This window comes from Prionailurus viverrinus, chromosome C1 (assembly GCF_022837055.1).
Source record: "Prionailurus viverrinus isolate Anna chromosome C1, UM_Priviv_1.0, whole genome shotgun sequence".
NCBI classification, from domain to species: Eukaryota; Metazoa; Chordata; class Mammalia; order Carnivora; family Felidae; genus Prionailurus; species Prionailurus viverrinus.
Window position 1 is genome coordinate 68,736,748 of NC_062568.1, and position 27,443 is coordinate 68,764,190.

At 43.3% G+C, this 27,443-nt stretch overlaps 1 protein-coding gene across 13 annotated transcripts in view; it reads right to left on the bottom strand.

Moving 5' to 3' along the window:
* Positions 1-4,448: 4,448 nt before the first annotated feature.
* PKP4 (plakophilin 4) overlaps positions 4,449-27,443 on the bottom strand; it is a 240,857-nt gene continuing 217,862 nt past the window's right edge. For 10 of the 13 annotated variants that reach the window (XM_047870213.1, XM_047870212.1, XM_047870214.1 and 7 more), the window contains 10 exons: positions 25,615-25,732; positions 23,959-24,150; positions 23,592-23,765; positions 19,589-19,739; positions 16,042-16,237; positions 11,937-12,021; positions 11,695-11,812; positions 8,994-9,122; positions 7,214-7,287; positions 4,449-5,456 (listed from right to left, as the gene is read on the bottom strand). In XM_047870213.1, the coding sequence (XP_047726169.1) occupies positions 5,208-5,456; positions 7,214-7,287; positions 8,994-9,122; positions 11,695-11,812; positions 11,937-12,021; positions 16,042-16,237; positions 19,589-19,739; positions 23,592-23,765; positions 23,959-24,150; positions 25,615-25,732 (1,486 nt within the window). In that variant the 3' untranslated portion in view covers positions 4,449-5,207. The remainder of the gene's footprint in view (positions 5,457-7,213; positions 7,288-8,993; positions 9,123-11,694; positions 11,813-11,936; positions 12,022-16,041; positions 16,238-19,588; positions 19,740-23,591; positions 23,766-23,958; positions 24,151-25,614; positions 25,733-27,443) is intronic. The other 3 variants (XM_047870220.1, XM_047870216.1, XM_047870218.1) reach the window with 2 other exon arrangements.

Genomic DNA, 27,443 nt, shown 5'->3' on the forward strand with positions numbered 1-27,443 from the left:
CAGCTCATCAAGGCCAAAGCTCAACATGTTACATTTTATTGCCAGCAAATGAAGGCAAATTTTAGGGGTGTATGCCTGTGGGGGGAGTAAATAATCAGCTAAAGGGGATTTCTGAAGGAAGAATTGGATATTTTCCCATTGATCTCAGAATTACACCTTTGACCCAATGCAAGTTGTGTTTAATTGTATTTTACAAGACAACGCGTTGGTCAGCTCTGGAATCAATGGGATGTGAATGGAGGGTGAAATAGTCCATTGTGTCATGAAGTCTTTATCAAAATTCCCCCAACCGTTGGATGGACTTTAATAATGAAAGAGCTAGTTATGGCTCATGCAAATGATTATGACAGCACAAAATGGTTTTTAGTGATTTCGAGTTAGAATTAGGCAACAGCAATAGGCACAAACAGCCACTTAGGGGACATGCCAGCTGCTTCCAGCGAAGCTGCTGACATAAAAACAGGGAATGGCACTAAAACAGATACAATTCAAGTCATAATTTGCTTGCTAATAATTTCCTTTTTGTGTCTGCAGCCTTGAAGGATTGTCCTGAATAAGTGCATTCATAAAGATAGCAAGTCAAGTCAAGCCATCCGGCGGATGAATTAACAGCAAACTGCTATCACAAGGGTGAGTGAGGCGGGGGACAAAAGTCAAGATTTCCTAAAGTGAGGCAGAACTGACAAGTACCAGCTGAGGAGTGTTATTCTGTATGATGGCAGCTCATGGCTGCATATAGTTCTCTGAGGATGAGTCCAGCCCTTGGCACAGGCCAGCAAAGGGCAGCTGTCCATCAGGGTGGAAACTACCTAGGGAATTCCAGACATGGTTGCATCCTTTACTCTCTTCCAGCTCCCTCTGCAGATGCACTCTAATTAAGAGTAAGACTATTCATTCCTTCTCTAGCAAGGATTTCCTTGACTTACAGCAAAGATCCTCTCTGAATTCAAAGTCTGCTCTGCATTTGTAGAGTTTAAAATCCCATTAGCTGTTCTGCCTCTGATTTCACTGATCTGTTTGTTTTGCTGCTAACACCTCTCTGGTACCTTGCTGAAAGGACTTCCCTCCCCTTCTTCCCTGTGGCTTGGGTAGCACTGAGGCGGGTGAGATGTTTATTTACACATCTCTCTGGATCATTAGGTAAAAGAGGTGACACACTTCTCTCTCTTGGCAACATGTTTAAACATGAGCCTGTTTTACTTCTGAACTTACTTTCTTGTCAACACACACGTAAATCTGTACAATCATAGCTCATTCAAAAGACACTCCCATATAGTGCTTTTCAAATATGTATTTTCTAGAATTCTGTTTAAATTTAACTTTGGTAAGCTGTCAGCTTTTAAACAGACTTTGTGTATATAACTACAAAGAATTTTGTGCTAAAATCTTTTGTTTGAGAAACCACTTGTTGGTCTGCAAACTGGCCCCCATGGATGGAGGGCCAGGGGAGACCAGAGGAGGCAGACCATCCAGATTCGTAGGTGTCAGATTTAAAAGCAAGAGAGTTTATGAAGCTTGTCTTGGGGGGTGACAGGATGAGCAGCTCTCTTCACCTGCCCACCAGGATCTTAGAAGTTTATATAGAAGCCTTAATGGGTTCAGTAACAGACGGCCTCACCACCACATTGCTATCTCAAGGCTCTGTGGGGCAGCTTCCAGGGTAGTGAAGGCAAGCAGAGTGCACATTCTAAGGACGGGGAGGGGGATGGGGAGCCTCTGACTGCCTGGGTCCAGCTCTCAGGTCAACTGGTGGTCACATCCTCTCAAGAACCACCTCTAACACCACTCTTAAGTAGCTATTTTGGAAGGTTTAAAATATATAAATTGGATTTTTCTCCACTCAGTAAAATCACTGTGATTCTAAGATAGAAAACTATGTCTCAGATGATGTCATCACGTATTTCTTTAGTGCCTTTTAAAACAAATGTTAGTAATTTTTTAAATTGGAATAAACCTTACCTGTGATGAAATGTCTTGTGTGAACATTTTGATGAGTTTTGATTAATGTATACACCTATGTAAAAGCCACCCCAATCAAGATCTAGAATATTCCATCATCTCCAAATTTCTCTAGTCAATACCCACCCCTTTAGGCAACATTGTTCTGATGTCTATCACCATAGACAGGTTTTACCTGTTTTTTTTTTTTTTTTTTTAACGTTTATTTTTGAGACAGAGAGAGACAGCATGAATGGGGGGAGGGTCAGAGAGAGGGAGACACAGAATCTGAAACAGGCTTCAGGCTCTGAGCTGTCAGCACAGAGCCGGACGTGGGGCTCGAACTCACGGACCGCGAGATCACGACCTGAGCCGAAGTTGGACGCTTAACCGACTGAGCCACCCAGGCGCCCCAATGATTGGATTAATTGATGGTTCTGTGAGGTCATTTCTGACACTCATGAGACATCCTTAGGCTTCAAAGGACACACATTTTAAATTTTAAACTGGCAAGAAGGAAAACCTCATCTTTCACCTTCCAAGTTTAAAATCTCAATGATAATACTCCAGATCTCTTACCACTCTCCCAGGCAAACTCCACACACAAACTCCAACCACCAAAATTTCGGGTCACAGGGCAGGAAGGTAGAGGGTAATAGTGTGTGGGCCAAGTGGCTCTCACCTTGACTGCCCATCACAGTCATCCAGGGAGCTTTTCAAGAATACTGGTGCCGGGACCCACCCCCCCCCCCCCCCCCCCCCCCCCCGTTGTGCTTTCGATTGGTCAGGATAGAGCCCTCTTAGTTGTGAAAGCTGCCCGGGTGATTCTAATGTACAGTCAGGGTAAAGACACACCTGGAGTTAGCTCTCCAACACTGGCTCAGTTCAGCCTTGACCTGCAGGATGCGGTTGAAGTGCACTGAGCAGAAACCACAGAACTCTTTTGGGGGGCATGAATTCCAAATGCTACCTTGTGACATTAGGGTAGCAAAAGTCAACTTTGTTCCAGCAGGGCTTGCTTATTCTTATACCTTGGAAGGAAGAGTAGGATGGCTTTTTGAGCAGGGATACAGTTTTGTATTTTTCAGGCTCTATCTATAGTTTTCTTTTCTCTAGTTACAAGGAAGGAGCCATATAGGGCATCAGATCTTCTCTGTCCAATCCTCACCCAAAGGTCTCTTTCTGGCCCCAGTAGGAGGTCTGGGTGGACGCCCACGTGGGTTGTAACCCAAATTTGGATCAGTTTTTGAAATCCTGCCTGTCAGAGTTGGGCACCTGTGACCACTAAGTTATCTCAAAGACAGATGAGGTCACTAAAAGCAACAGTTAACTGTGATTCAGCTTAGGCCCGCTGTAGATCCTCTTCTATTCCTGACTCGAGTAAGGGTCTTCAACCCAGACGTGAAAATGTCAGGTCCAAGGAAGTCAGTGATTGAAAGCTCAGATGGATACCGGACATCTCAAAAATCCTGATGCCAGTTCCTCAGGGAAATCTGGCAGTGTCTGCCACCTAGAGGGCTGTTTCTTGAGCTCTGCCAGGGCACATGAGGCTGGGGACATCCTGGCAGTCTTACTGTGTTGTCGTTTCAGATAACCTACACATCATTAAGTCCCCTCACCGGCAGACTTTAGGAATATTCCTGTTTGTACTTGGATTTCCATTTCACTTTGTACTCTAATCTTGGGCTACAGTCTGTTCAACAAAGGGAAGCACTATTCTCCTACATCTCCTTCCATATACTCACAAACATAAGCACGTATGTTTTAATCTAGGATTTGTACCTCAGTCGCAGGATATACTGAGCTGAGTCAACAGCTCTGGGTTTGACTTGCCATATGTGTTGTTTCCCATGTCAGATCCAGGGCAAAACTTGAGAAGGTCTGTCTTTGGCCCTTGTGGTGTTGGTACCCCTCGTCTTGATAAATGGAGAAAAGCTTACAAGTAATGCTGCTTGGTATTATTGGAACCCCTGTCACGTATGCAGGCCTTCCTCCACTCTGTCTCTAATCCAGGGATTATTGTCTCATGGGATCATTCAGCAAAAGAATTATTTCGAATTTCTTTTGGTTTCCTACAGTGGTGCCAACCAGTAAGTGCCCAACCACTGTTCTTACGTAGTTATTGAGTTCTTTAAAAAATTGCCAAGAGGAGTCTTTGTCAATTTTAGTTAGGGCCGGTCTTGCCAGAGGGACTTTCACTCAGGTGAAAGTGGTGTTAAATACATACAGCAGTCCGAAGGAAAGAAAAAAAAAAAAAAAAAAAAGATAAAATGGCAATGTACAATAGATTCAAAATAGATCCCCCCAAATAAAAATACTAAGGTGGTTAAGGAGGAGGAAATTTCACAGCTTCATTCTTTGGTATTGTCCATCTTACAAAGTGTATAAAACTAGGAAAAGTCCATAATACTTGGATATATTTAAGCTGTTTCCAACATGCATTTAGATTCACATTTATAGCATGTGCTTTTCCATATTACACACAAAATAAAAAAAGAACAGGGAACAAATTTCCAAGGATGAAATTTCCACATTTATTTTTCTTTCATGTGCATAGAAAATGGCAGTGAAGTGTCCTATGAAAGAGGCAGGGAATGGGCATGGCGCTTCTATACCAGACTGGACTTTGTGCTTCAAAGGTACACTATTCATTTTGAAAACAAAGGATGTTATAGTTTGTTTTTAATTGCTAACAATTCCTCGGGTTTCCCATTTGTCTTTTAAGCTGTCAGTTTCTTCAAATCTCTTTTCAAATGACACACTGCATTACAAATGATGGCACTTAACCAATGTGGCATTTCCATATTTACACCAACAAAAGAAATTTACAAGACATAATAGCATACAATCTTGACATTTAGTAATAGCAATAAAACATGAAGGGCATCCATTTTATTATTTTTTTTCTGTACAAACTATCAGAACATAACTTTATTCACATTAAAAAAATCATCTTTAATTTGATTTGACCTACACATCCCCCACCTCTTTGCACCCATTTCTCAAACCTCTCATCACATCGCCCACACCTTCACCAGACTACAGAATCTATAAGTAATTAGATCTAACACCTAAATAGAGCTTAGAAAGTCCTCTCTCCCAAAGGTTTCCTCACTTCCCTGATAATTCCTCAAAAAAGAAAAAAAAATGCTCTTCACTCATTCCTTCCATTTCACTTTCACATTTCATCAGCAAATCAGCAAGACGGATTTTTCATCTCAATCCAAACAAGGTTAGAAAGAAGAGTTCCTCTCCCGAGCATCTTGATGCTACACCCATGAGTCCGGGGACCCTGGGTACTGTTCTGCTCTATAAGAAGGTCGTTTCGTGGAATAAAAGTCTACATAATTTGTAGTTGATTTCAGTCCATACTGTGTTGAATAATCAGTAGAAGCTGGAAAGTGAACTCGGTCATCAAAATAAGGATCTTCATAGCTATGAGGAGACTGCAAATACAATCTGTATGCGTCAAAGTTCTTTCTGTTGGAGTCATCTTGACTATAATACAGCTGTTGATGCTGTTGACAAAATGAAAAAGCAAATAAATCAAAGCAATTTTTGGCATTACATGTTTAAGGGAAATTAATGTGGGTTTCCTGCTTCATATTTTTAAAGCAGTATTCAATATTTGTGAACATATGGTTCAGAGTTGTTTCTGGTACATGCTATTATGTTTACTAGTAGATTGTAAGGATTTTAAACTATGTTTATAAGTAGGCTGGCAGAGTTTGCTCAAGCCCTGTTCTAAGGCCTCTAGAAGTTGGTGTCTCCAGAGAGCCTGAGGTGGCCTCTGGCTACCTCCTTCCTCACTAGAGGACCAGTTCTGCGCTCTGCTGTGGAGGGGCTTGTTACCTGGGCATGCTCAGTGAAAGGATGGCCTTGATTTTTGCTTTGACACGGGAACCACTAGTACATCATGAATTTAGTTGGAGGCTGGATTTTCATGCTTCAGATAGTTGTATATGTGCAGAACCATCTTTTAAAACATTTACCTCAGAGATGAAGATTGAGTCCATCCCTCAGTTTTAGGACAAATGTGAGGTACTATTAAAGGAGTAAGCAATCTCCAGGCAGCAGAGTAATAAAATTGGAAGAGACATGTGAGCAAATGGTTCGAAAGGAAAAGACTTCCCCAAGCCAGGACTAATCGATTTGTAAGGAAGCAAGGTGAGCACATGTGGGCATCCACATCAGGGTACCCTGCCCCCATGTCCTTTTGTGTTGTCTTAGCTCATCTCTGATCTCACATTAACTTCTTCAAATATGTTTAGAGAAAAACTGTCCTGGTTGTTATGTCTGATTTCCCTCTTGATCATGTCCAAATCCCCTCACTTAGTAAGATGTAACAAATTTACCACGTAGGTATCAAAACATCATGTTCTGGAACTAAACGCATTCTAACATTATAAGCATTTCAAAGCTAAATTCTCTTTTTAAGTTAGAGTTATGATTTTCAGGTTTTTTTCCCCCTCTCTTGACTTAAAAACTATGGCATAAATTATAAATAATTTGGGAAATTCTTTTTTTGTCCATCTAGAGAAAAGATGAAATGGAGGGAGGTTTTAGAGCATCCTTATCTGAAGTTGAGGATACAGGCTTGTTTGGAAAACCCCAGTTGTTCATGTATTTTTGGAAGGTAGGAGGAGAGATCAGATGACCCACGTGGGCATGGCATCAGGAAGGACTGAAATAAATTTTAGTCCCCATGAAAGCAGAGATTGGATGTTATAATCACTAGTACCCACTCTGATGGAGAGTGGGGTCCACCCCAGTAGGGCCGAGTCCACTTTGACTTCTGAGACTAATGGAGACCTGGCCACGGACTCAAGTGTTTTCAAACCATGGCTTGGATACGGAGGGAGTCACGGAGATGAGGAATGAGGTGTACAGAAAAGAGAACAATGAGATGAGAGAATGAAGTATGCTTACCAACCTTTCCCCACAGAGGATGGAAGAGATTTTAGAGGTTAACAGAAAAAAGGAGTGGGAAAAGGAAATTACTGGGCAAAGAATAGGAGTTAGACTTCTCAGCTGGTTCCCATCAGTGGCATGGTGGTCTCGGCAGCACCGATTTGGATATTCAAGCACCTGGGGCTACTGTGGAAGTGATTTGCTTAAACCACAGAGGAGATTCTGAAGCGCATTAGAGATGCCCCGGGAAAGCTCCTTGGCCCCTGCTGTGTTGGCCCAGCTCTGGTAAGTCAACCGACCCAGACCCCTTCCTATGTTGATCCCTGCTAATCGACCTTCTGTAAAAATGACGTTGCAAATTCACCTGTAGCCGTCTATTTTGTTCTCTTGCTGGTGAGGAATAGGAACTGATGTAAATTGGTGAAGGTTTGCTGGAGCCTGTAAGAAAATATTTTATGAAATTAAAACTAGTGCTCATTACTGTGGTCCATTAGGCTGTGTGGGCTCCCTGACAGGGCCTGCCTTTCCCAGTGCCAGCGTAGATTGGGACAGTCAGCAGTCTGAGTTCCCTGGATCTAGCCTGGCTGCTGCTCACCCCAGGGTTGTTAGGGGCTAATGAATATGACAAAGACAAGTTGTGTGTGTGTGTGTCACCAAAAAGCAATACCAGAATACCAGAAGGTTTCCTTCTCAACTTCTGGTCACTGTGGGGAGCTATGCATACCTGTGAAGAGTTCCCTGGCTGGCTCTGAACAGCAGCCTTGCTCCCTCAGCCGAGGGACATCACTTTTCCAGGGCTTTGAGCTAGAGCCCTGGGTCAGATGGGGGAAGGGAAACGTATTAGAACAAGCTCCATGCCTTCAGAACAACTTTGATTCCAAGTCCCAGGTCCTGGAGCAGACACAGGCATGTTCTAAGCAGTGTGGCCACATGGAGGCACAGTCTTGTGTCTGCCATATTTAACTACATTTTCAAACAAAAAGGATCTGATAATCCGATGATGGTCTTCAAGAGTCCACAGCAGACTCCCAATGACGTCACTGGCTACCCTTCTATTATTGTTAGGGCTCACAAAGATTTTTTTTTTTTTTAATGAGGAAAATGAAACATACTTGAGGCAAATTAGTTTATTGAAGCAAGCAAAGAAGATACAGAAGGGCATGCATGCTAAGGAGGCGATCTTAAAAATAAAGCAGGCTGCTGCAAATCTGAAGGAACAACGCACTTCAGTTTGTGCATTTCCTTTGCAAAGAGCTTGGTGTTTGAAATGTAGCATCTGCAATTTTCTGAGCTATTAACTGCCATAGTAACAACAGTCGATTAGTAAACAGTCCTGTGAAATCACAATTTCAAAGACAACAGCACAACTGAGACGGCTCCCCCAGCAGTTAAGTTGCCAACAGATTTTATTTATTTCTTTTTAATAAATAGGTTTTTTGAGAAAAGAGTACTCTTTTGTGGTAGCTCAGTCACACTGCCTTATTTGAAACCTCTAGAGTAGTTATAATTTGCAAGAGAGTCAAGAATGGGGACAGTATGAAATCCTGGGAACTCTTAGGGCTGGCATCCTTTAAATAAATGTTATGCCCAGCTTTCTGAATGACATAAAAATATTAATACTGTGCAACATTATTTTTGTTATCTTAAAATATAATCACCCTGGGAAGAATCACATTATACATTGTGTTATTCATTCAAACTCTTTTCCATGAAAATGTAAATGAAATTGATCACCATTCTCAGGTTTGAATTTAAAAGAAGAACCAGTCTAGGATGTGTGGCCTTGCAAAGAGTCACAGAACTCAGAGTTCTGATACGTGGGACACACAGGGACACACTGCATGGATGGGGGTTGGGGGAGCAGAGCAAAGGGAATGCGCTGGGGGAGAGCCAGAAACCTTCTCCCATTTGGATACAGTGCTCTTTTATTTGTGGTCACTAGGCCACTACCTTAACTTGTTTTGCTTAAAAGAAGCGGAAAAGGCAACAGCCCCCCAAGCAGGAAATGCTGACGCTAGAACATGGTTTGCTGCTGGGGGGACCGTCTCAATACAGGCACGGGCTATTTCCCAGGCTGCTGGCAGGGTGCCTGGAAACACGTGGCTTTTCGAGATACTCTATCACACACCCAGCTGGCGTCTTACCAGGGTACAGGCCTTTATGTGTGGCATCCCCTTGGCTATTGTAATACTGCATAGGTGGCTGGGTCCTATCGTATTCAGAGCGAGGGTCTCTGATTCCTAACAGTGCTGGTGAGGAGGAGGTGCTGCCGACTGAAGGGAGAGGCAGAAGGAGAAGGGAGAGAGAAAGGAGAAGAAAGAGAAAGCAGACTGTCAGTGTCTCTGCAAAATCCTCTCTGGAAAAATACAAATCAGCAATTAGCAATGCCAAGCAGCTGATGCTAAAAATCAGTCTTCAGAGGTACTGTGAGTTGAAGAGCAGCCAGTGCGACCTGCAAGCCCTGCAAACCCGCCGCTTCGAGGATCAGTGGGCGTGGCGAGAGCAGAGCTTCCGGAGAGCTGAAGCAGGGGCTGCCCAGTTAGGGGCGCAGCGCAGAAACCATGCAGCTTTCCCGGTAATGGGCCTCAAGGACTCCAACGTGCCTTTACAGCGCCTTTACAACGGAGCGAGAGTAACTTCTTAGCCATGCGAGAGGTACATTTGCTATTTTATGATCTCGGTTCAGTTGCTTGTAAAACAGCGGTCTATTATCCTTTATGTGCAGTTCTTTAGTAAATCGATGTTTTATGGCATATTTTGATTTTTAATTATTTCAAAAATATCTGCATCTCTGAATGTGTTTGAGTAAGAGTACCCAGCCCATAACATTTATACGTCTTTTTATGGTGATCAGCTGTCAGGGAAATTTTATAAACTCAGTAAGCCTGGCTCCTTAAGAAGTTGACAGTGCTAAGAAGTTCAGCCTCACAAAACGCCAGACGATTTTTTATCCCAGCTTGAGCCAGATATTTAATAATAACATATACATCCACAGGTCTCCTTTTGAGCATTTCTGCACAGAAGGAAAGCTTCACGCATTTTTTTTCCTCATTAAAAAGTCATCTTGCTTGCACTAAAGTTAATTATAAATAAAAGTGGTCATTTATTCACTTGATTCACTTGAAAGCAGCAGCCTGCAAACCTTGCCACCAGTGCTTTTGCACACCTTGATGCTTTCAGAGGCAGGACACTGAAATATTTTCCCTAAAAGGTCACTTCACTGCCATAGGGCTGCTGTGTGTTAAAGGGAGGTGAGCATGCATGGGCTGTGTCTATGTGCTACTCACCTTGCTTACTTTCTAGAAGATAGCAGGACAAAGATCATGCCCACCCGCCTCCCACAATTACATTAGCGCAAAGGCGTCAGAAGTGCCAGTAAGTCGAGACCACATCAGTGCTGACAGGTGGAGGATTAGCGCTTAGAATTACTGGAGAAACAAGTGCGAATTCTATCCTTCCTCTCAAACGGAATCCAAAAAGCTACGTTCAGGAACGTGGATGGGCTCATCAACACTGTCCAGTGTATATATGTGAGGCCCTCAAAATAAGTTCATTGTTTAGTAACTATGCCCTAATCTGTCTGAAATTATCCTTTTGCCTGTGCTACATATGCCTTTGGTTAAGCAGCCAAATCTCTTGTTTCCCCTGACACCCCTATTCCAGAGTCCCTAAAGAGTTCTGAGCATTTTTATACAAGAAGACAGCCACAGGCTACACCTGGAAGCTCAGCAAGGATGTCAAAAACCAAGCATTAAGCCTCTTTGAAGAAAACAACTCATAATTTAAAAACTAAGATAAAAATATACACCAGACGCAGTAGGCACAGACACTTTTAAAAAACTCTTAGTACAAGTGGAGCTATCCAATTATGTGGTAAGAACCACCAGTCCTATATTTGTCTTTCTGGCCACATTTGTCCACATGACAAATAAGACTGCCAGCAGTAGCACAGTTGAATACAACAGATAATATTTATATGTCAGAATGGGAGATTTAAAGCCAAATAAAAAAAAGATACTACTTTTCCTGTTTCATTTAACTAAGAATTAAATTTATAGGACTAACTGGGCTTGGTAGTAATATTCTGTCCTTGTATATAAAAAACAGCCTGAGTCTCAGAACGTTCTTTCTACAAAATTAGGCACTAATAAGTAGGTCGTGTGGTTGCCAAGATTCCCAACTTACAAATCAAAGGGAATTCTTGCGAACCCACCTGTAGAGGCTGTTCCCATCAGTCATGGATAAGGGGTGGGGGCAGGTGGCAGGTGGGGGTAGGCTCTGGAATACAGCCAGGGGATGGAGGTTTAACTGGGAAGAAGGAAGGTGCAGAAGATCGTGGCTTCCCCAGAATGCAGATGTAAAGATCATGTCTAGAGGACCTTGTTTCTAAGAGTTTTCACCAAGAAAACTAAAAAATCACTTTGGAGGAGATTCCAAACTTATAGCTAGTGGGCAGGCAGGGCAGCTGTTTTCAGGCATAATCCAGTGGTTCTCAAAGTGTGCTCCTCTACTCCTGCAGCCGCATCACCTGGCCAGCCTATCAAACACAGATTCCCAGACCCCTTCACAAACCTAGTGAAGCAGAATCATGGGGGAGTAGATGGGATGGAGGGCCCATCTTTTGTGGGTAAACTTGCATAAACTTTTAAAATGGAAGGAGGGAAATGGGTCTGTTGTTGACAATGGCATATAATTCCCAAAGAAGGCTCTTCGCTTGAAAAGCAAATCCACCTCCTAAGTGTTTGGAGGTGACAGGCTTAATTGTCTATGTTCAATCTTCTCTGGCTGGAAAATAACGTCTGTCACACAAATGTTCTCGCGAAGGAGTGGAGTTTGCCTACTGACCTGACTGAATGATGGGTGACATCTGTTGGTTGGTGGTAGACAAGGAAGGATGTGATTTGAATCGGTCTCGCTCTAACGTTGACACAGGTGTAATAAAATGGTTCTGATTCCACCCATCCTGTGGAGTTAAAAGAGAAAAAGAAACCTCTCAAAATGAATAATGACATTTCATTACAATAAATGATTATGAATGTGTGCTCTGATGAATGCTAATTATGCCAAAGCTATTCTTGTTAAGTTACCTTTTTATAAATGCTCCGGAGGTCCCGATATTGCCACAATGTATTCAAGACCTGGGCTGCTGCCTTCACCACCTTCAGAGATGATCTAGGAGAGAGCGAGGTAATGTTAATGAATGTGGGAGGCACATCCTCAGGTTCCATTTGCAGAGATTTAAGCTGCAAACCAGTGATCAAGAGGCCCACAGGGCACAGGGGCCACTGCTGGAAAACACGACCGAGGAATCAGGTGTACCTGGGAGTTGGGCAGGTTCAGGGCGGGCCCAGGTGGCTAGGACCAAAGTGAGACTCTCAAGCAGTCAAGTCTGTGGTGAGAGGCTGTGATTGGCATGAGCCATGACCCTCTAAGCTGGAGGCCTCTTTCAGGTGTCAGCCCCTAGCTCCCCTCCATATCTCCCATGGGGCTGACTTCCCTGGGGCTTTGGGATTAACTCGACCATGACCTCGCATCCTGAGTACTGGAGGACCTTCCCACTTTAAATGTTTCCCCCATGACTAGGTCTTCCTATAAACACCAGCATTGCCTTCTTATTTATGCCTCTGGGTAAACGTACTTATGTGCTGTAATGTTCAATTTGGAAAATACGGTCAGTTGTAAGTTCTCTCTGAAGACGTTTGCTGAATGTTGGCGCTCTGTTCAAGCACTGCTCACCATGAGTCACTGCTTTTTACCTCGAGGGCTGCTCCTCTAAATCAGTGGCTTCGGTGATAAGTGAAGAGGGAAGTGCAGCCTCCTTCCTGAGCACAGGCCTGCAGATCACCACGTCAGAGGTGGATCACCGCTTGGGGAGTCAGCGGTAAGGATAACAGGATACCTCTTCACAGTTCATCTCAACATCGAAAATTCGACTTCAGATGTGTACCACAGTATCTAAAATCTGATTTCCTCTTATCTTCCTAATGAAACCCTTAGGAAGGGGAGAAGTAGTGAGGTGGGCAGGCTGGAAGCACTTCCTCTGTCCCAGACAACAGGATATGGGTTGTAATGATTCTGAGGGCTTCGGGGAGGAGGGAGTATAGTCATGTTCAGGGATAGCACTGTCCCTGTTCTTGGAGGTGGGGCATTTCTGCATCTAACTCCGCCCCCACCTCCCACTCAAGACTACCCCTCCTCAGTGTTCCTCTTGAGTCAAGGGCAGAACCAGGTCAAAAAAACCCACTCAAAGCTGTTCTAAATTGTACATTTTCAAAATGGACCACAGAGCAGGAGATATCTCAAAACAAAAAATGAACAGAGTTGAAATTTCTGATACCTGGGATGGCCTCACAGGGCCTTCGCACCTCACAACCATGCCATTCTCAGCCAGGTCCTGACACTGCTGCTGGTGTTTATCTCCCCGCCTGTAGGTGCTAGGCAACCGGGAGGGGGCAGGAAAGACAGACCCCACGCCGGCTCCAAGGACTGCTCTGCAACACTCGAGCAAGCAGGAGTGTGCCGGCTATATACCTTGATACAAACTGCTAGGCTAGATATCTGCAGATGAATTCTATCAGCAGAAACCTAACTCTTGAGAAAATCAAGGAAGCTTCTGTGCTCACCTTTGCAGCACACCTCCTTGGAAGAGTGATGTATCCTCAAAATTCTAATTCTTATCCTCTAATTTCTCATCTTCTCTTAAACGTGTGACATCAGTATCGTTCAACTGGACAAGTGTCAACTGTCTTTGTCCTATCTGGTTAAGCAGAGCATTTGACACGTGCTCACCTTTGAAGCACTTCCTTGGCTTCCAAGATACCACACGTTCCTGATTTTCTTCTGAATGCTCTGGCTACTCTTCAGCTCTTTTGCTGGCTCCCCATTTCCTTGGGGAAAATTATATCAGCCCTTAAGCCTCTTTTCTTTCCATTTACAGTTCTTTCTTTATTCATCTCAGCCCATTTCACTTTTCTAAATACGCCATTTATACACAAATGACTTCCAAATTTTATTTCTAGTTTGGACCTCTATCCTGAACTCAACTCAGGTATATTCTACTGTTGACCAGACACTTCACATGGATGTCTAATAAAGGTCTTAAATGTAACATGTCCAGAACAAACACCTGGTCTTCCCTAAAACCCTGTTCCCGTAGGCTTCCCCATGTTAGTAAGTGCAATTTCATCCTGTGGTCTTTTTTGCCAAAGACCTTGGGGTCATCCTTGACATTTTCCTCCTCTCCTGCTGCTCATCTAATCCCTCAGCAAATTTTGTTGACTCTTTCAACCATGTCAGCATCAACCACTTCCCCACAACTGCTGCCACCATTAATCTGTACTTGGTAGAGGGGAAGGTTCATTGAGCCACGATGACCCTTTTAAGGGAAGCCAGATTGTGTCCCTCCTCTGCTGAATGATCTCCAGTGGCTTTTGATTTTCCTCAGAGTAAATCAAAGTCCTTACACTGACTCACAGGGTCCTGTATTTCTGGTTACAGAACTTTCTTTTTTTTTAATATACAAAGGTTTTGGCACTGGTTTGCCACACCTTCCCGCACCACTCCTGACTTGCTCTGTTCCCATTGGCTTCCTGCTGCCCATCACATGCATGAGGCACTCTTCTGTCTCAGAGCCCTTCCACTTCCTCCATTATCACCTTTCCTGTTTTTATTGTTTGCCCCATCTGCATCTGACAGGCTGTGTTTCCTACTCACGGGTACCTCATCTACCTTGCCCTTGCATGTAAGGTACCCAGGGGTAGGGGCTGTTGGGAGATGTGCTCACTGCTGTAGCACATAGCAGGTGAACAGTAAACTTGGTGAATGACTCCTAAGGGAAAATAAATGTGTGTTTAGAGGACAACTTGAGTTGATCGAGAACTTTCTGAGTCTCTTGTTTTGAAAAAAAAGATTACACTGGATGAGAATTTTTCTTTTTTAATATACAAAGGTTTTGGCACTGGTTCAGCATTTCTCCAGCTTCTTATGGCTTTCACAAATGAAGGCCCTTTAATGAAATTTTAAGAGCACAAAAAGTGATTATTGGTTCCCTTAGCTTTATCTGTAACATTTCATTTCTTTTGAAATAAAAAGGTGTGTGTGCATTTATTACTAACGAGATAAAAAAGATATGTAAGAAAAAAGGACTGAAAGGAAATTGGTTAATATGGTTAATGTTGACAGGTGTGACTTCTAGGGGATGAGAATATGCTTTGCGACATTACTCTTATATTTTAGAAATTCCTTCAAAAGTATAAACTAAAAGATTAGACAAGAAATAAGGTGAGTTGTAACACTGTCACTTAGTCAAGCAATAAATATTTACTGAGCAACAACTGGGTCAGGTTGTTCTCCATGTAGAGGGTAGAAGAAAAGACAAAGTTCCTGCTACCGGGGGAGTCAGACGGCAGAGAAAGCCCTACGTTAACATATCAGGGGTTAATCAGTGCTGTGAAGGAGAACAGAGCAGGGGACAGGGTGGCAAGTGGGGAGAGAGGTGCCATTTTACGGATCAGGTGGCTGCTGTCCTGTGTGTTGCAAAGGCTCCAAGCAGTCCTACTTCCCACTTCCTTGAAGGATTCTTTGATCTGATGCTAAGGCAAACTGATAGTCCACTGCTATAACTCTGTGACAAAAAAATCTTCTATTTTTGCCACCAATTCTCTAATTCCTACTTCCGCTGCTTCATCAATTAGGTGTCACCCAGAAGCAAGGGGGAATGTATGATCCAAGCCCAGGGCACATCCTGAGGCCACACAACAGGCCCCGCTGCAGAGCAATGATTTTAATACTTTTTAGGCAACTGGCAGAGGCATCAGTCCCAGAACTGAGGATTCAATAAGATGTTTTTGCAGAATAGGCCCCAGAGGCTGGAGCAGAGTCAAAGGTGAAAGGGAAACGGTGCCCCCAGATTTTCCTCATCGTAGCATTTCTGATTCTTCCTGGGGTCAGCACAACCTTCCTGGGCTTTAGAGACAAAAATGGATGTAGGGGTGTTACAACAAAGTAAAAACCAGAAAAAAAGGGGCCACAGGACTGCAAATGCCTCTCCCACAAAACAGCTTTTAATTGGTGGAGACTGTTTAGCTTATTAATAGTGTGTATGATATGCAGAAATAAATCATTTCCAATAGGAAATATCCTCCACAAAAGCCCTTATCATAGGACAATCCCATCTCCCTGCGCCAGACTTGCCTGTCTCCTCTGCCCTTGGTTATGTTCACCAGCTTCTCTATCCCCCCTGAGTCGGCCAGGGCTTTGGCATTCTCCATGTTTTTGCTGGTGACCTCGTGCAGAGCACAGCAGATGGCCGCCATGGTCTCATCAGACAGCACACTGGGGCCGGTGCCGCCGGGAAGCCGGTTGACCAGGTCTCGCATGGCATATTTACCTGCCAAATGCAAAGGAGTTCATTCTGCTTTCAGAAGGTACAGGTTTTTGTTATTGTTGCTGTTGAAAGATCCTGACAGTGTGTTGTCTCTTGAAAATAGAACCTCAAAAGACAATAACAGGAAAAAAAAAACCATGGCAAAATAGGAAGTGACAAATATTATAAACGTAGGGGGGAAGTTAATCTTTACGGCAAAACCACTTGGAGAAATAATTGGGTTTATAAAACATTACAGTGAGCCACTAAAAGAAAATGTAAATCAGCATATAGTTCGGTATGCCAATCAAGTTGCTTTAGTTCAACTATCTTCATTAACAGTGAAAAATAAATTATAAAAATAAATTTTACTTTCAATTGAATTCCTATTCATCAAAAATACCTTAACTTCCTCTTAATGCTTTTAAAAACTGATCTTTGAATAAGTTTTAAAACTGGACTAAGTAAGGCTGCCAAACAATACTTTTCATTAAATCTTTCAGGGTCTTAACATGTGAGCTGGGTACAATTACACATTTTTATCAAGTGAAAGGTAAATATCAGTTGGTCTGACTTCAACAGTGATAACAGGTTAGTTTCTTTTAAAGGACACAAGTAATCTTTGGCGTTAAAATGATGGCTGATTATTTCATAGGAGTGATGCAATATAATAGAGATTTGTTTATTTTGAGAGAGAGCACATGCACACATGTGAGAGCAGGGGAAGGGACAGAGAGAGAGGAGAGACAATCCCAAGCAGGCTCTGAGCTGTTAGGGTGGAGCCCAATTGCAGGTTCGATCTCAAAATCTATGAGATAATGACCTGAGCCGAAATTAAGAGTCAGATGCTTAATTGACTGAGCCATCTAGGTGCCCCAATATAACAGAGTTCTTGATGGGACAATGCTGGGGAAGTCTCCAGCTATTGAAGCATTTCTTTACAGATACTCGGTTTCCCTTACTTCTCTCTCAAAAGAGATTATCTCTTTTTCAATTTCAATTACCAACTGACAAACTAGAATAACTGCATGACAAACAAAAGAAATGAACTAAAGCTCAAGTAAATATTTTCTTAGTTTTTTTTTCTATGCTAATAATTGAGTGGATACAAAATGGGTTTTTTATTAAAGACTTATTTATATACAATGGTAAGCAGTAGAAGTTAGGCCCTGACTACACACTGCATAATTTACTGTATTTCAAAGGGAAGGCTCTGGCTTACTCACAGTGAACATTGTTGTGAATAGGGGGAAAACAGTATTGACATTGTAAGCCAGAAGATAAATGTGGTTTTTAGAACAGATGGAAGTTAGCACTGGTGATTTTGAATATTCACGAAAAACCAAAACGTCCATGACATGTAATTCGTCATTTTGCTAAGGCACAACTTTAAATTGCCCCCGGAGACTGGGATAAGGCAGCTCACTCCGCCTGTGAGTGAGCCTGGTGGTCCCCTTGGAGCCTGCAGCTCAAGACAGCTGGGCTGGTCCGATTCAGTGGAGTATGCAGTAACTTTCATAGAGTGACAAAACTTGGTTTCCTTGTGAAAAATGGCTCTACAGAGAAAGTCCATTGCTAGTGCTGGTGATGGACGTGAGCACAGAGTGAAGGAAGAAGGGGATGGTTCTCAGAAACAGAAGTACTGAATAAATTAGAGTCGAATATTGAATCTGGGAGGGGCTCAGACCTCAGGAAAGGAGGGATCTTTATAGAGAAAGAAATAAGAAAGTGATTCATGAAACCATTCAAGAATGCTCCAGTTAGGTAAAAAAAAAAAAAGGCTCACAGGTAAAGAGAGAAAATGCTCTTGAAAGTTTAAAAGGGAGTCAAGACATTCACAGAAAACACAGAGATGCTCTGAAAGAAGGGCAGGGCTTGGCAAACACGATCCCCCTTCCCAGAGGTCTTGGCCCTCAGTGGTCCTGCACCTCGGCACTCCTGTGTCCCCTCCCCAGCTGTAGAGTGACAGGCCACAATCCTATGTTGTCAGGCCTTTAATTTTTAGCATTAGAAACTCCCAAGCTGTATGAGCTTCTTCTAAGAAATTCAAACAGTATGGATGTAAAAATAACTTAAAAAAAAAATCTCTTTAGGGACCTGAAGGATTTCTCTCAAGAAGTATGGGAACTAAGAGTTATAATGCATACTGGCATCAGGCACCAGCTGGACTGTATGAACAGGGTGTGGAGGAAGCTCCTTTTCACTCATCAGGGGACAGTTTGGCTCAAAGGAATGGTGTGTTAAGAGCAGGTTAACCTGGGTGGTAATTTAAAATAGCAATATTGCCAGGCACGGTGTAGGGGCTTTCCTGTAAGCTGCCACAGTGAATCCTCAAGGCAACTTTTTAAGGTAAATATTATTGCCCTTGTTCTTTGTCTCCCTCCCTCCATCTTTGTGTTCCCCCACCCACACCCCCCATCTCAGGGAAGGCATATTTTAATGAGTTCAGTACCTATTCACTAATCCACATGAGATCCTACCAAATCTCCCCTCCCTCTCTCCTGGCCTGTCGTCAGCTGTGGGGCTGGTGTGGAGCTTGCTGGTTTATAAAGGGCTGCTTCATTCTCTCATTTGATTTGTACAGCAAACCCGCAGCGAGGACAGCAGGGTGGTCGGCTCCCTTTCAGACACGGGGTCAAGGAAGTTTTCAAATTTAGATGAAAGAATTGGGGCAGGGTGGGCTCACCACAGCACACCCCAGGTTACACAGCCAGTGAGCAGCCGATCCAGGGGGTAACTGAGGTCAACTGGAGAGTCTCTGATCTTTCCTTTACCCCACAGTCGGCTTGAGTGTGGCAATGCCCTTGGAGACAAGTAAGCTAAGTTGGTGAGTGTGTCAAACTTAAAGAGGTGCTCAGTGTCAGGTTCATGCAAGTGCCCACCCTACAGCCCTGAGGGTGGATGCTTCCTGCCATTTTGTACCCAGTGTGCCTGACTTGCCTTACCCTAGTCCTGATGCCACCCTTGGGTGTAAATGGCCGTGGGACAGTGGTTCTGCCTCAGGGTGAGCACTTAACACAGATCTGAGAGGGAGAAGCTATAAACCATTTATGTCATTTCTTTTTTTACTTAGAACATGGTAGTTGGTAAATTAGCAGATACCAGTCTCAAATATCAGAAACGGAGAATTAACTTATTTTGTGGCTCAGGAAATGAACCTTTCTTGAAAATGTACCTTCCCTGATCAATGTTTAATTAATGAGCTTGGCTCTTGCTGAAAAGGGATGGTCACAAAAGGTACCCAAATATGCCAAGAAGCCAGAAAGTAGAATTCAGTTGCTGATGATATAAAATGTCATCTTTTTATATAAATCAAAAGAAGAGTCTTATAAATGTTACTCTGTTTTTGTAGCTTACCTTGTCACCAGAACATACCTATGAGCTCCTTGTTGCGAACATCTAGTGCCATATTCCTCAAGGCAGTTGCCACAGAAGAAACAACTCTGTCATTATCCATTCTCAGAAGTTCTACAAGGATGGGGAGCCCTTTTTCTTTGCGGACAGCTGCCCGGATATACGCTGCAAACTAGTGAGTAAAATAGGCCAATAAGTAATATAAAATAGAGTTCAACTCAGATGTTACTATCACCTAAAAAAGAGGTTTCTAAAAGATAAACTAATAGATTAAATGTTTTCTTTCCAATTGGAGAATAAATCTGTGGTGTCAGTAAAGAAAAAACCATAGATGGGGATAAAGATAGGCTAGGATGACTGATTTAAAAAAGAAATTCTAAAGCCTAAAAATCTCAAGCCACCATCTGCCAGATATTTTTGTGCAGAAAAGAGAAGGCAGTGATTGCTTTCTACCTCAGATACATAAATATGATTAAGGACGGATCTTGGGTCTTCTTGGCAATTGGCTCCATGCCAGGTCCAGAGGCTATAAATAGGATGGCAGAGACAGTAACTGATCACTGCACATTACAGGAGAACCTGTCTCTATCAAGTCATTCTTTTCCTATATTCTCTGCAACAATATTTAGAGTTCAGTAACCTTTCAAAGAGATTGACTGAAAAAAAGCCCTTGCCTCAGAAGAAAAGGAATTCTCCAGAAACACTGAGCATCATAATTCACACACACTGGTGAAAAAGTAAGTATATTTGTGTGCAGGATGCTTTCTTATTCAAGATTAGTTAGCTGCTTTTTTTAATTCATAGTCAAGAGATTCTTTTGTGACTATGAGGCAAGTTTGTTCAGCATGTGTACCATTTGAATTGGAAATGAATGCTAGCTAAGTCATCAGGGAAATAACCAAAAAAAAAAAAAAAAAGTAGCATTTGAAAATTGGGTCTTTAATCTTGTTTTGAGCTTTTATTGACATTTTTTTACCAATGCAAATTGTTTTTCAAAATTTAGGAAAGTTGAAAAATGTTGCTCATGAAACATCTAATACTTTCCTGCTGTGGTCAAGACATAAGGATAAAGATCTGCCAGCCCTTTGTATTATTTTGAACATTAAAATATATGATTGACCACTCAGTTTCTTGAATGCCAACAGATTACTTAACTAATACAAGTAAGAGGAAAAGACTCATTCCAAAGACCCTATTAACATTCTTCATATGAAACGAATACTCCTATTTTTCTAAATCAGATGAAATCTATGAGGGAGGGGGAAGGGAAATGGAATACTTGATTTGCTATAAAGCACTCAAGGCAGCATTCTCAACTTCTCTCTGAAACCTGCAAGAACAGAGCCAACACCTGGCTCATGTGGAGACCACTTGGCTCAGCCCAGCCCAGAGTGCTTCCCTTCTGGGGCACCACCACTCCCAATTTAGCCTCTGACTTGATAGCATCTGTGGTTAGGATTATCTTAAAATTTTTTTTTAATATTTATTTTTATTTTTTGAGAGAAAGAGCACAAGCAAGGGAGGGCAGAGAGATGTGGACAAAGCAGGCTCTAAGCTCTGAGCTGTCAGTACAGGGCCCGATGTGGGGCTCGAACCATGAACCTTGAGCAGAAGTCGGATGCTTAACTGACTGAGCCACCCAGGTACCCCAGTATTTATATTTTAAGTGAGCTTGCCATCTAACTTACATTCACTAAATGACCATTCAACACAACTCAAATCACGTCTATGTCAATTATTATCTTATTTATTGTCATAAAATAAGCTGGATGTGAACACTGGGTCACCAACATAAATATTTATCAATACTTATGTGCCACACACAGTCCTAGGTCCTTCACATTTATTATCTCTCTTAATGCTCATAGCCACCTCATGAGGTAGGTCTTATCTCCATTTTACAGATGAAGAAACTGAGGAGAGAAGATCCAAGGCCCCTAGCTAATAAGTGGAAGGATCAGGATTCAAAACCAAGGGGTCTGGGTCCAGAGCCAGCACTTAGATGCTAAGCTACTTAAGAACAACAACAAAATAACCCATTGGCTTAGCACTAGGCCGTAAATATCTGTGTACATTCATTATAGCAGCTGACTGCACGTAAGAAACCATACCTAGCCTGAGCAGTGCTTTTCACTCTCATGGATAATACAGTGGCCAAAAGCTTCTCATTTGGGGAGGTGGTGGTGGCAGAAGTAGCCAAAAACAAGCATTAGAATAACTTTACTAAAATATACATGTCAGGAAATTTTTAGAGGTTAAAAATATTTCAGACAAGGACTGTCTGGGAAATTGCTAGAGGTTGTTTAAGAAGTTTTGAGACCCTGCTTACAGTAACAGTAGGAAACCACTCTCAATTTTCTTTTTTTTTTTTTTTTATATTTAACCAGGTTAATTTAATGGTTGCAATGTACATTTTTTTTTATTTTTTTTTATTTATTTTTTTTACATTTTACTACTTTATTTTTTTTTTTTTCTGAAATTTATTGACAAATTGGTTTCCATACAACACCCAGTGCTCATCCCAAAAGGTGCCCTCCTCAATACCCATCACCCACCCTCTCCTCCCTCCCACCCCCCATCAACCCTTTGTTCTCAGTTTTTAAGAGTCTCTTATGCTTTGGCTCTCTCCCATTCTAACCTCTTTTTTTTTTTTTTCCTTCCCCTCCCCCTTGGGTTCCTGTTAAGTTTCTCAGGATCCACATAAGAGTGAAACCATATGGTATCTGTCTTTCTCTGTATGGCTTATTTCACTTAGCATCACACTCTCCAGTTCCATCCACGTTGCTACAAAAGGCCATATTTCATTTTTTCTCATTGCCACGTAATATTCCATTGTGTATATAAACCACAATTTCTTTATCCATTCATCAGTTGATGGACATTTAGGCTCTTTCCATAATTTGGCTATTGTTGAGAGTGCTGCTATGAACATTGGGGTACAAGTGGCCCTCTGCATCAGTGCTCCTGTATCCCTTGGATAAATTCCTAGCAGTGCTATTGCTGGGTCATAGGGTAGGTCTATTTTTAATTTTCTGAGGAACCTCCACACTGCTTTCCATAGTGGCTGCACCAATTTGCATTCCCACCAACAGTGCAAGAGGGTTCCCGTTTCTCCACATCCTCTCCAGCATCTATAGTCTCCTGATTTGTTCATTTTGGCCACTCTGACTGACGTGATTTTCTGACGTGAAAATCTTCAATTTTCATAAAGAAGTCACACACCTTCAAAGGGATGTGGTAATGTGCATCATCCATATGTCTGTAAGCATCTGAGAGAGGAACGGTGGCCCCTCTCCCTCCCACCTCAGCCGTAATTCAGGCCCCTGACATGTCTAGCACGGAATCCTAGCCTCTATTTTCCTCTTCTTTGAATTCATCTTCTGCACCGTGGCAGAAGGGACCCAGTAGTATCCACATCTGTGTCACCTGTCTGCTTAAACCCCTTTAGTGGCCCTTGTGGTCTGCAGGTCACGTCCCAGCTTCTGAAGCTTGGCCGTCAGACCTGTCTGCGATGGCTGGGTCTAACCCAGGCCACACTTGCCCTGCCCTTGATGCCCCAGCAACCATCCTGCAGTCTCTGCCACACTGTCCTTTCCTCTCTTGTCCCTTTCTCTAGATCACTCCCTCTATATACCCAACCTCACACTCTGTTGGCTTAATTCTGCTCATTAAGATTCCATCTGGGTAGCACCATCCCTCTAGGAAACCTTCCCCATCTCCTGGGTTCCCTCTTTGCCTTTTTCTCACCTGCCAGGCTGGGTTAGATGTCCTTTTTCAAGATGCCACAGTACACATATCCTGTGAAGGCTATGCTGTACTGACTCTATCTGTACATTTTTCTTGCTTGTCTTCAGCTTGTACAGGGAGGGCCGTGTCACATTCATCTTTGGATCTCCAGAACCACTTGCTATCTCCCTCCTTTTTGTGCTCCCACCCTTTCCCAAACAACTGTGTCCTTTTCACCATCATTATTGATCTGGCTGCACAGATGGAAAGAATTGTAGATAACTGGAAGACATCATACCTTCCAATTTCCAGCAGAGAGGTTCTGGAGAGATCCGGCAGAGCCTTCCAAGGTGGCTGGGTTGGAACTTTCTGCCAGAAGAGTTAAATATGGTTTCACCACTGATGGATGCCATAGCATCTCAACCCCTTTGGGGGACTTAGACAGTCCTGGGATAGGACCAACTCCATCCCACTGAAAGACAAAGAGCACACATGAAATGGAAACAAAATGAACACAACATTCCTGAAAATATTCCTCTCCGCTGGATTCAGCTACAGTTAGGTAGAAAAACTGTATGAGAATTTTTTTTTTTCTTGCCAAATATGTGATTTCTTACTCCTAGAAAAATGAAACCTTAGAGTTTCATGTCAAATAAAATGCTAACTTGATCCTCCTGTGGCGTTCTCTTTTTCTTTTTCTTTTTCTTCCCCCAGCAGCTTGGCTCCGAGTCCTTGCTGGGAGACTCTTTTCCTAGTAAGTCATCCAGCTCACTCAGCCCCAGTAGCCGGGCCTGTGGGACCTCCAGTTCCAGCCGATAGGACAGGTTCCTCAGGGTGCACACACAGTTTTCCACAGTCTGAAAACCAACACAGCGTATAATTAAAACCATCGTAGCACATTACTGCAAAAATGCTTCTGTACTGAGCTGCAGTGGTCATAAATAAATGTAGAATATGAGCTCCTTTTTTACTTAAGGGAACCTGAAACAATCTAAGGAAAGAATTACAGTTCCAGAATTTCTGTGGGATACCCAAATGACAGTGCAGGGCTATCCTCGGTACATCTGTGGCCCCGATCGCAATGCTGCATCTGATGAAAATGTGCAGGGCTCTGGAGGAGAAAATGCCCAGTGTTCCTGCTTTAGCGCGGCTGCACTGGCAGGGGTGTACCCAAGTTGCCACAACGTCACTCCTTTTCGCCACTAGGAATCCTTGCCATGGCAAGAGGTGCGAGCAACCCCCTCTCTGGGGAAGCCCCTCCCCCCAAGTCCCATCTTCGGCCCTTCCATCCATCTCCCTCTGCCCTCCCTCTGAGGAAAGTTCCATCAGCTCTTTCTCTGTTGACATCTGCCTTCTGTACATGGTCTTTTGCTTCTTAAAATCTGTATCACACCTCTTGTTGGGAGGCCAACTGTCACTTCATTCAGAGCGCCTAATGCCAGGCTCAGCTCTTTCCCAGGATGGTCTCCTTCCAACTTGCTTACTCCTCTCCATTTCATCTGCACATCTTTTGGATCAATGAGGTTCAAATAAAAACCTGGCCATCACTTTGAGTTTTTCCCCCATCTTCTCCCTGAGCCTACCACTCATCATTCTCTTCTCTCAGACCCACGTCTATGACACAGGCCTATTTATGGCCTCTCCTTATCTAGCCCATAGCTCGCCCACTTGGAACTCCTGACACTTTTAGTCCCTCCTTTCTGTTTCTTGCCCCCACCTTCCTCAGCTACTGTTCCTGGGGCAAGGATGGGGAAAACTGGAGGGGAGCAGAAGGGGCTCCTACTGGGAACAGACTAACCAGCAAGGCAACAGAAGGAGGGGTGAAAGGGCCAGACTGGGGATGTAGAGAAGGGTATCCATGTGAGTGTGGGGTGGGGGCTGTGGCCTGCCCTGGGGCAAGAAGGGCAGAGAGGTTGGTGTGTTATAGTGCCTCAACCAGGAACATTTATTCAGTAATGCTCAAATACAGATGGGTCTGATTCTAGGCACAGGGGACACAGGACTGGAGGCAACAGCAGCACGGGCAGTCACCATGACAATTAGCCCAGAAGAACCACAAAGAAAGTTAGGACCCTGCCACACCACACTAAGTCCTTGGCCACACGGAGTCACTCAGTTTTCATGGTTCTAAGGCTATTTTCTTAAGTTGTCATGTCCCTGTTAATTTGTAATTTTTAAATTAATCCCCTTAATCTGGAGTGTAGCCTAATGAGGAGGAAAGGCTCAAGAATCCCAGAAAGAATCAATGGCATGCAAGGAGCAGCATCAGGCAGCTGTCGTCATCTGCCACCATACCCCTCGCATGGCAGGCCGGCACTGACCTTGCTGTCGTAATCGGATGTGTTCACACATGTGTGGATCACATACAGGAGCGAGTCCACCAGCCCCTCACAGGAGCGCATTTGCTTCCTCGCTTCCTCCCCTGCAGAGCTGAGGTTCCTGAAGGGGCAGAGACATGTGGGAGCTGCTGAGATGAACAGCTTACTCCTTAGCCACGGAGCCTTATCTTAACATCAGAGAGAACCGACGACAGGCAGCAACCGTGCAGATGCCGTGTGAGGAAGCATTTTAACATCTCGAGAACTCACAATAACTAGCTCCCTGTTGTCAACCCAAATAGAAAGGAGCAGGGGCATCTGAATTCTGTATCCCTCTGGTGACACCCTACTTTCTAACCTCCTAAAAAGTTGTTTTGGGGGCTATCCTCCTCAGTTTCCTCACATGTAAAAAGGGGAGAATATTGATCACCTCATAGGGTCGTGTGAGGAAGAGATGCTCCATATAAAGCAATTATTAAAGTGCCTGGTATCTCAGTTAGCTATGGTTGTTATTTGTAGACATGCTTTGCTTCCCTTGTTGGGCCACCAGATATGGCAGGCTCCTGTACCTATATATGTTTTGCATGTAGTAGGTGGTCATAAATGCTTCCTCAATGAACGAACAGAAGAAAGGTCACTTGTTGTATAAATATTCAAGTTAAATATGGACATTTGCTTATGCTACACTTTTTCTCATCTTTTCAAATATAAAAAACCCTGAAAATTGCATTAGGTCTCAACCATATTGAAACTTTTTTTTTAAGATTTTATTTTTTCAAATAATCTCTACACCCAACGTGGGGCTTGAACTCACAACCCCAAGACCAAGAGTTGCATGCTCTACCGACTGAGCCAGCCAGGCAATCCATATTGAAAATTTTGATACCAGTTTGCCTTCATGAACTGATACCATATATTAAGGATCTATCTCGTTTTATGTGGTATTAGCAAAGGTTCTAGGATACGCTAAGATTTTGCAAAAACTTAGGCTAGATAAGGGGGTCTGGAATGATTTTTCTTTTCATCTTTGTTTTTCTGGGGCCAGAGAGACAATGTCATCTGTGGTCCCTACTCTGTTCTTATCTTGTGTCACTTCTCAGTAGCACTTAACAGCTGCCATCTTCTATTCCTTTATAAGCCCCTGGGACCCTTCACTTCTTTGGTTTTCCTCCCATCTTGCTGCCTTTCCTTCTTAGTCTTTTCAGCCAGGGGGACCCCCTGGAGTGCCCAGGACTACTTTGGTCCCTTCTTGATCTTTCCATTCTCATGGGTGGTCTCCCTCTGCCCCTTGGCTTTAATACAACCCGTGGATCCATGCATGACTCCCAAATGTCTACCGTTAGGCTGACCCCTCTTTAAAACTCTGGGCTCCTTTATCCAACTGCTTTCCTGATATTACCACATGGATAGCTAAATAGACAACTCAAAATGGACATGGCCAAAGCTTTCAACTGTTCACCCCTCTACCCTTTCTTCTCCCTGTGTTGCCAATTTATCCAGCCAAAGATTGAGGTATTATCCTTATCTACTCCCTTTCCCCACCCCTCTATTCAATCCATCAGCAAATTCTGTCAGCTCTCCCTCCACAAAAATACCCCCTATCTCCTACCTCTCTCCAGCACCTGGTGGAGGCCACTGTCATCATCTGCCTGGATCTCTGCAACAGCCTTGGCCTCCAGTCTCTACTGTTGCCCTTGTTTAGTCTTCATGCTGAAGCCAGGATCCAGTCCCATCACTCCCATGATTAAAGCCCTCTGTCAGTTTCCCAAGGCACTTGGAATGAAGTGCAAAGTCCTTCCTCTGACTTCAAAAATCCTGCATAATCTATGGTA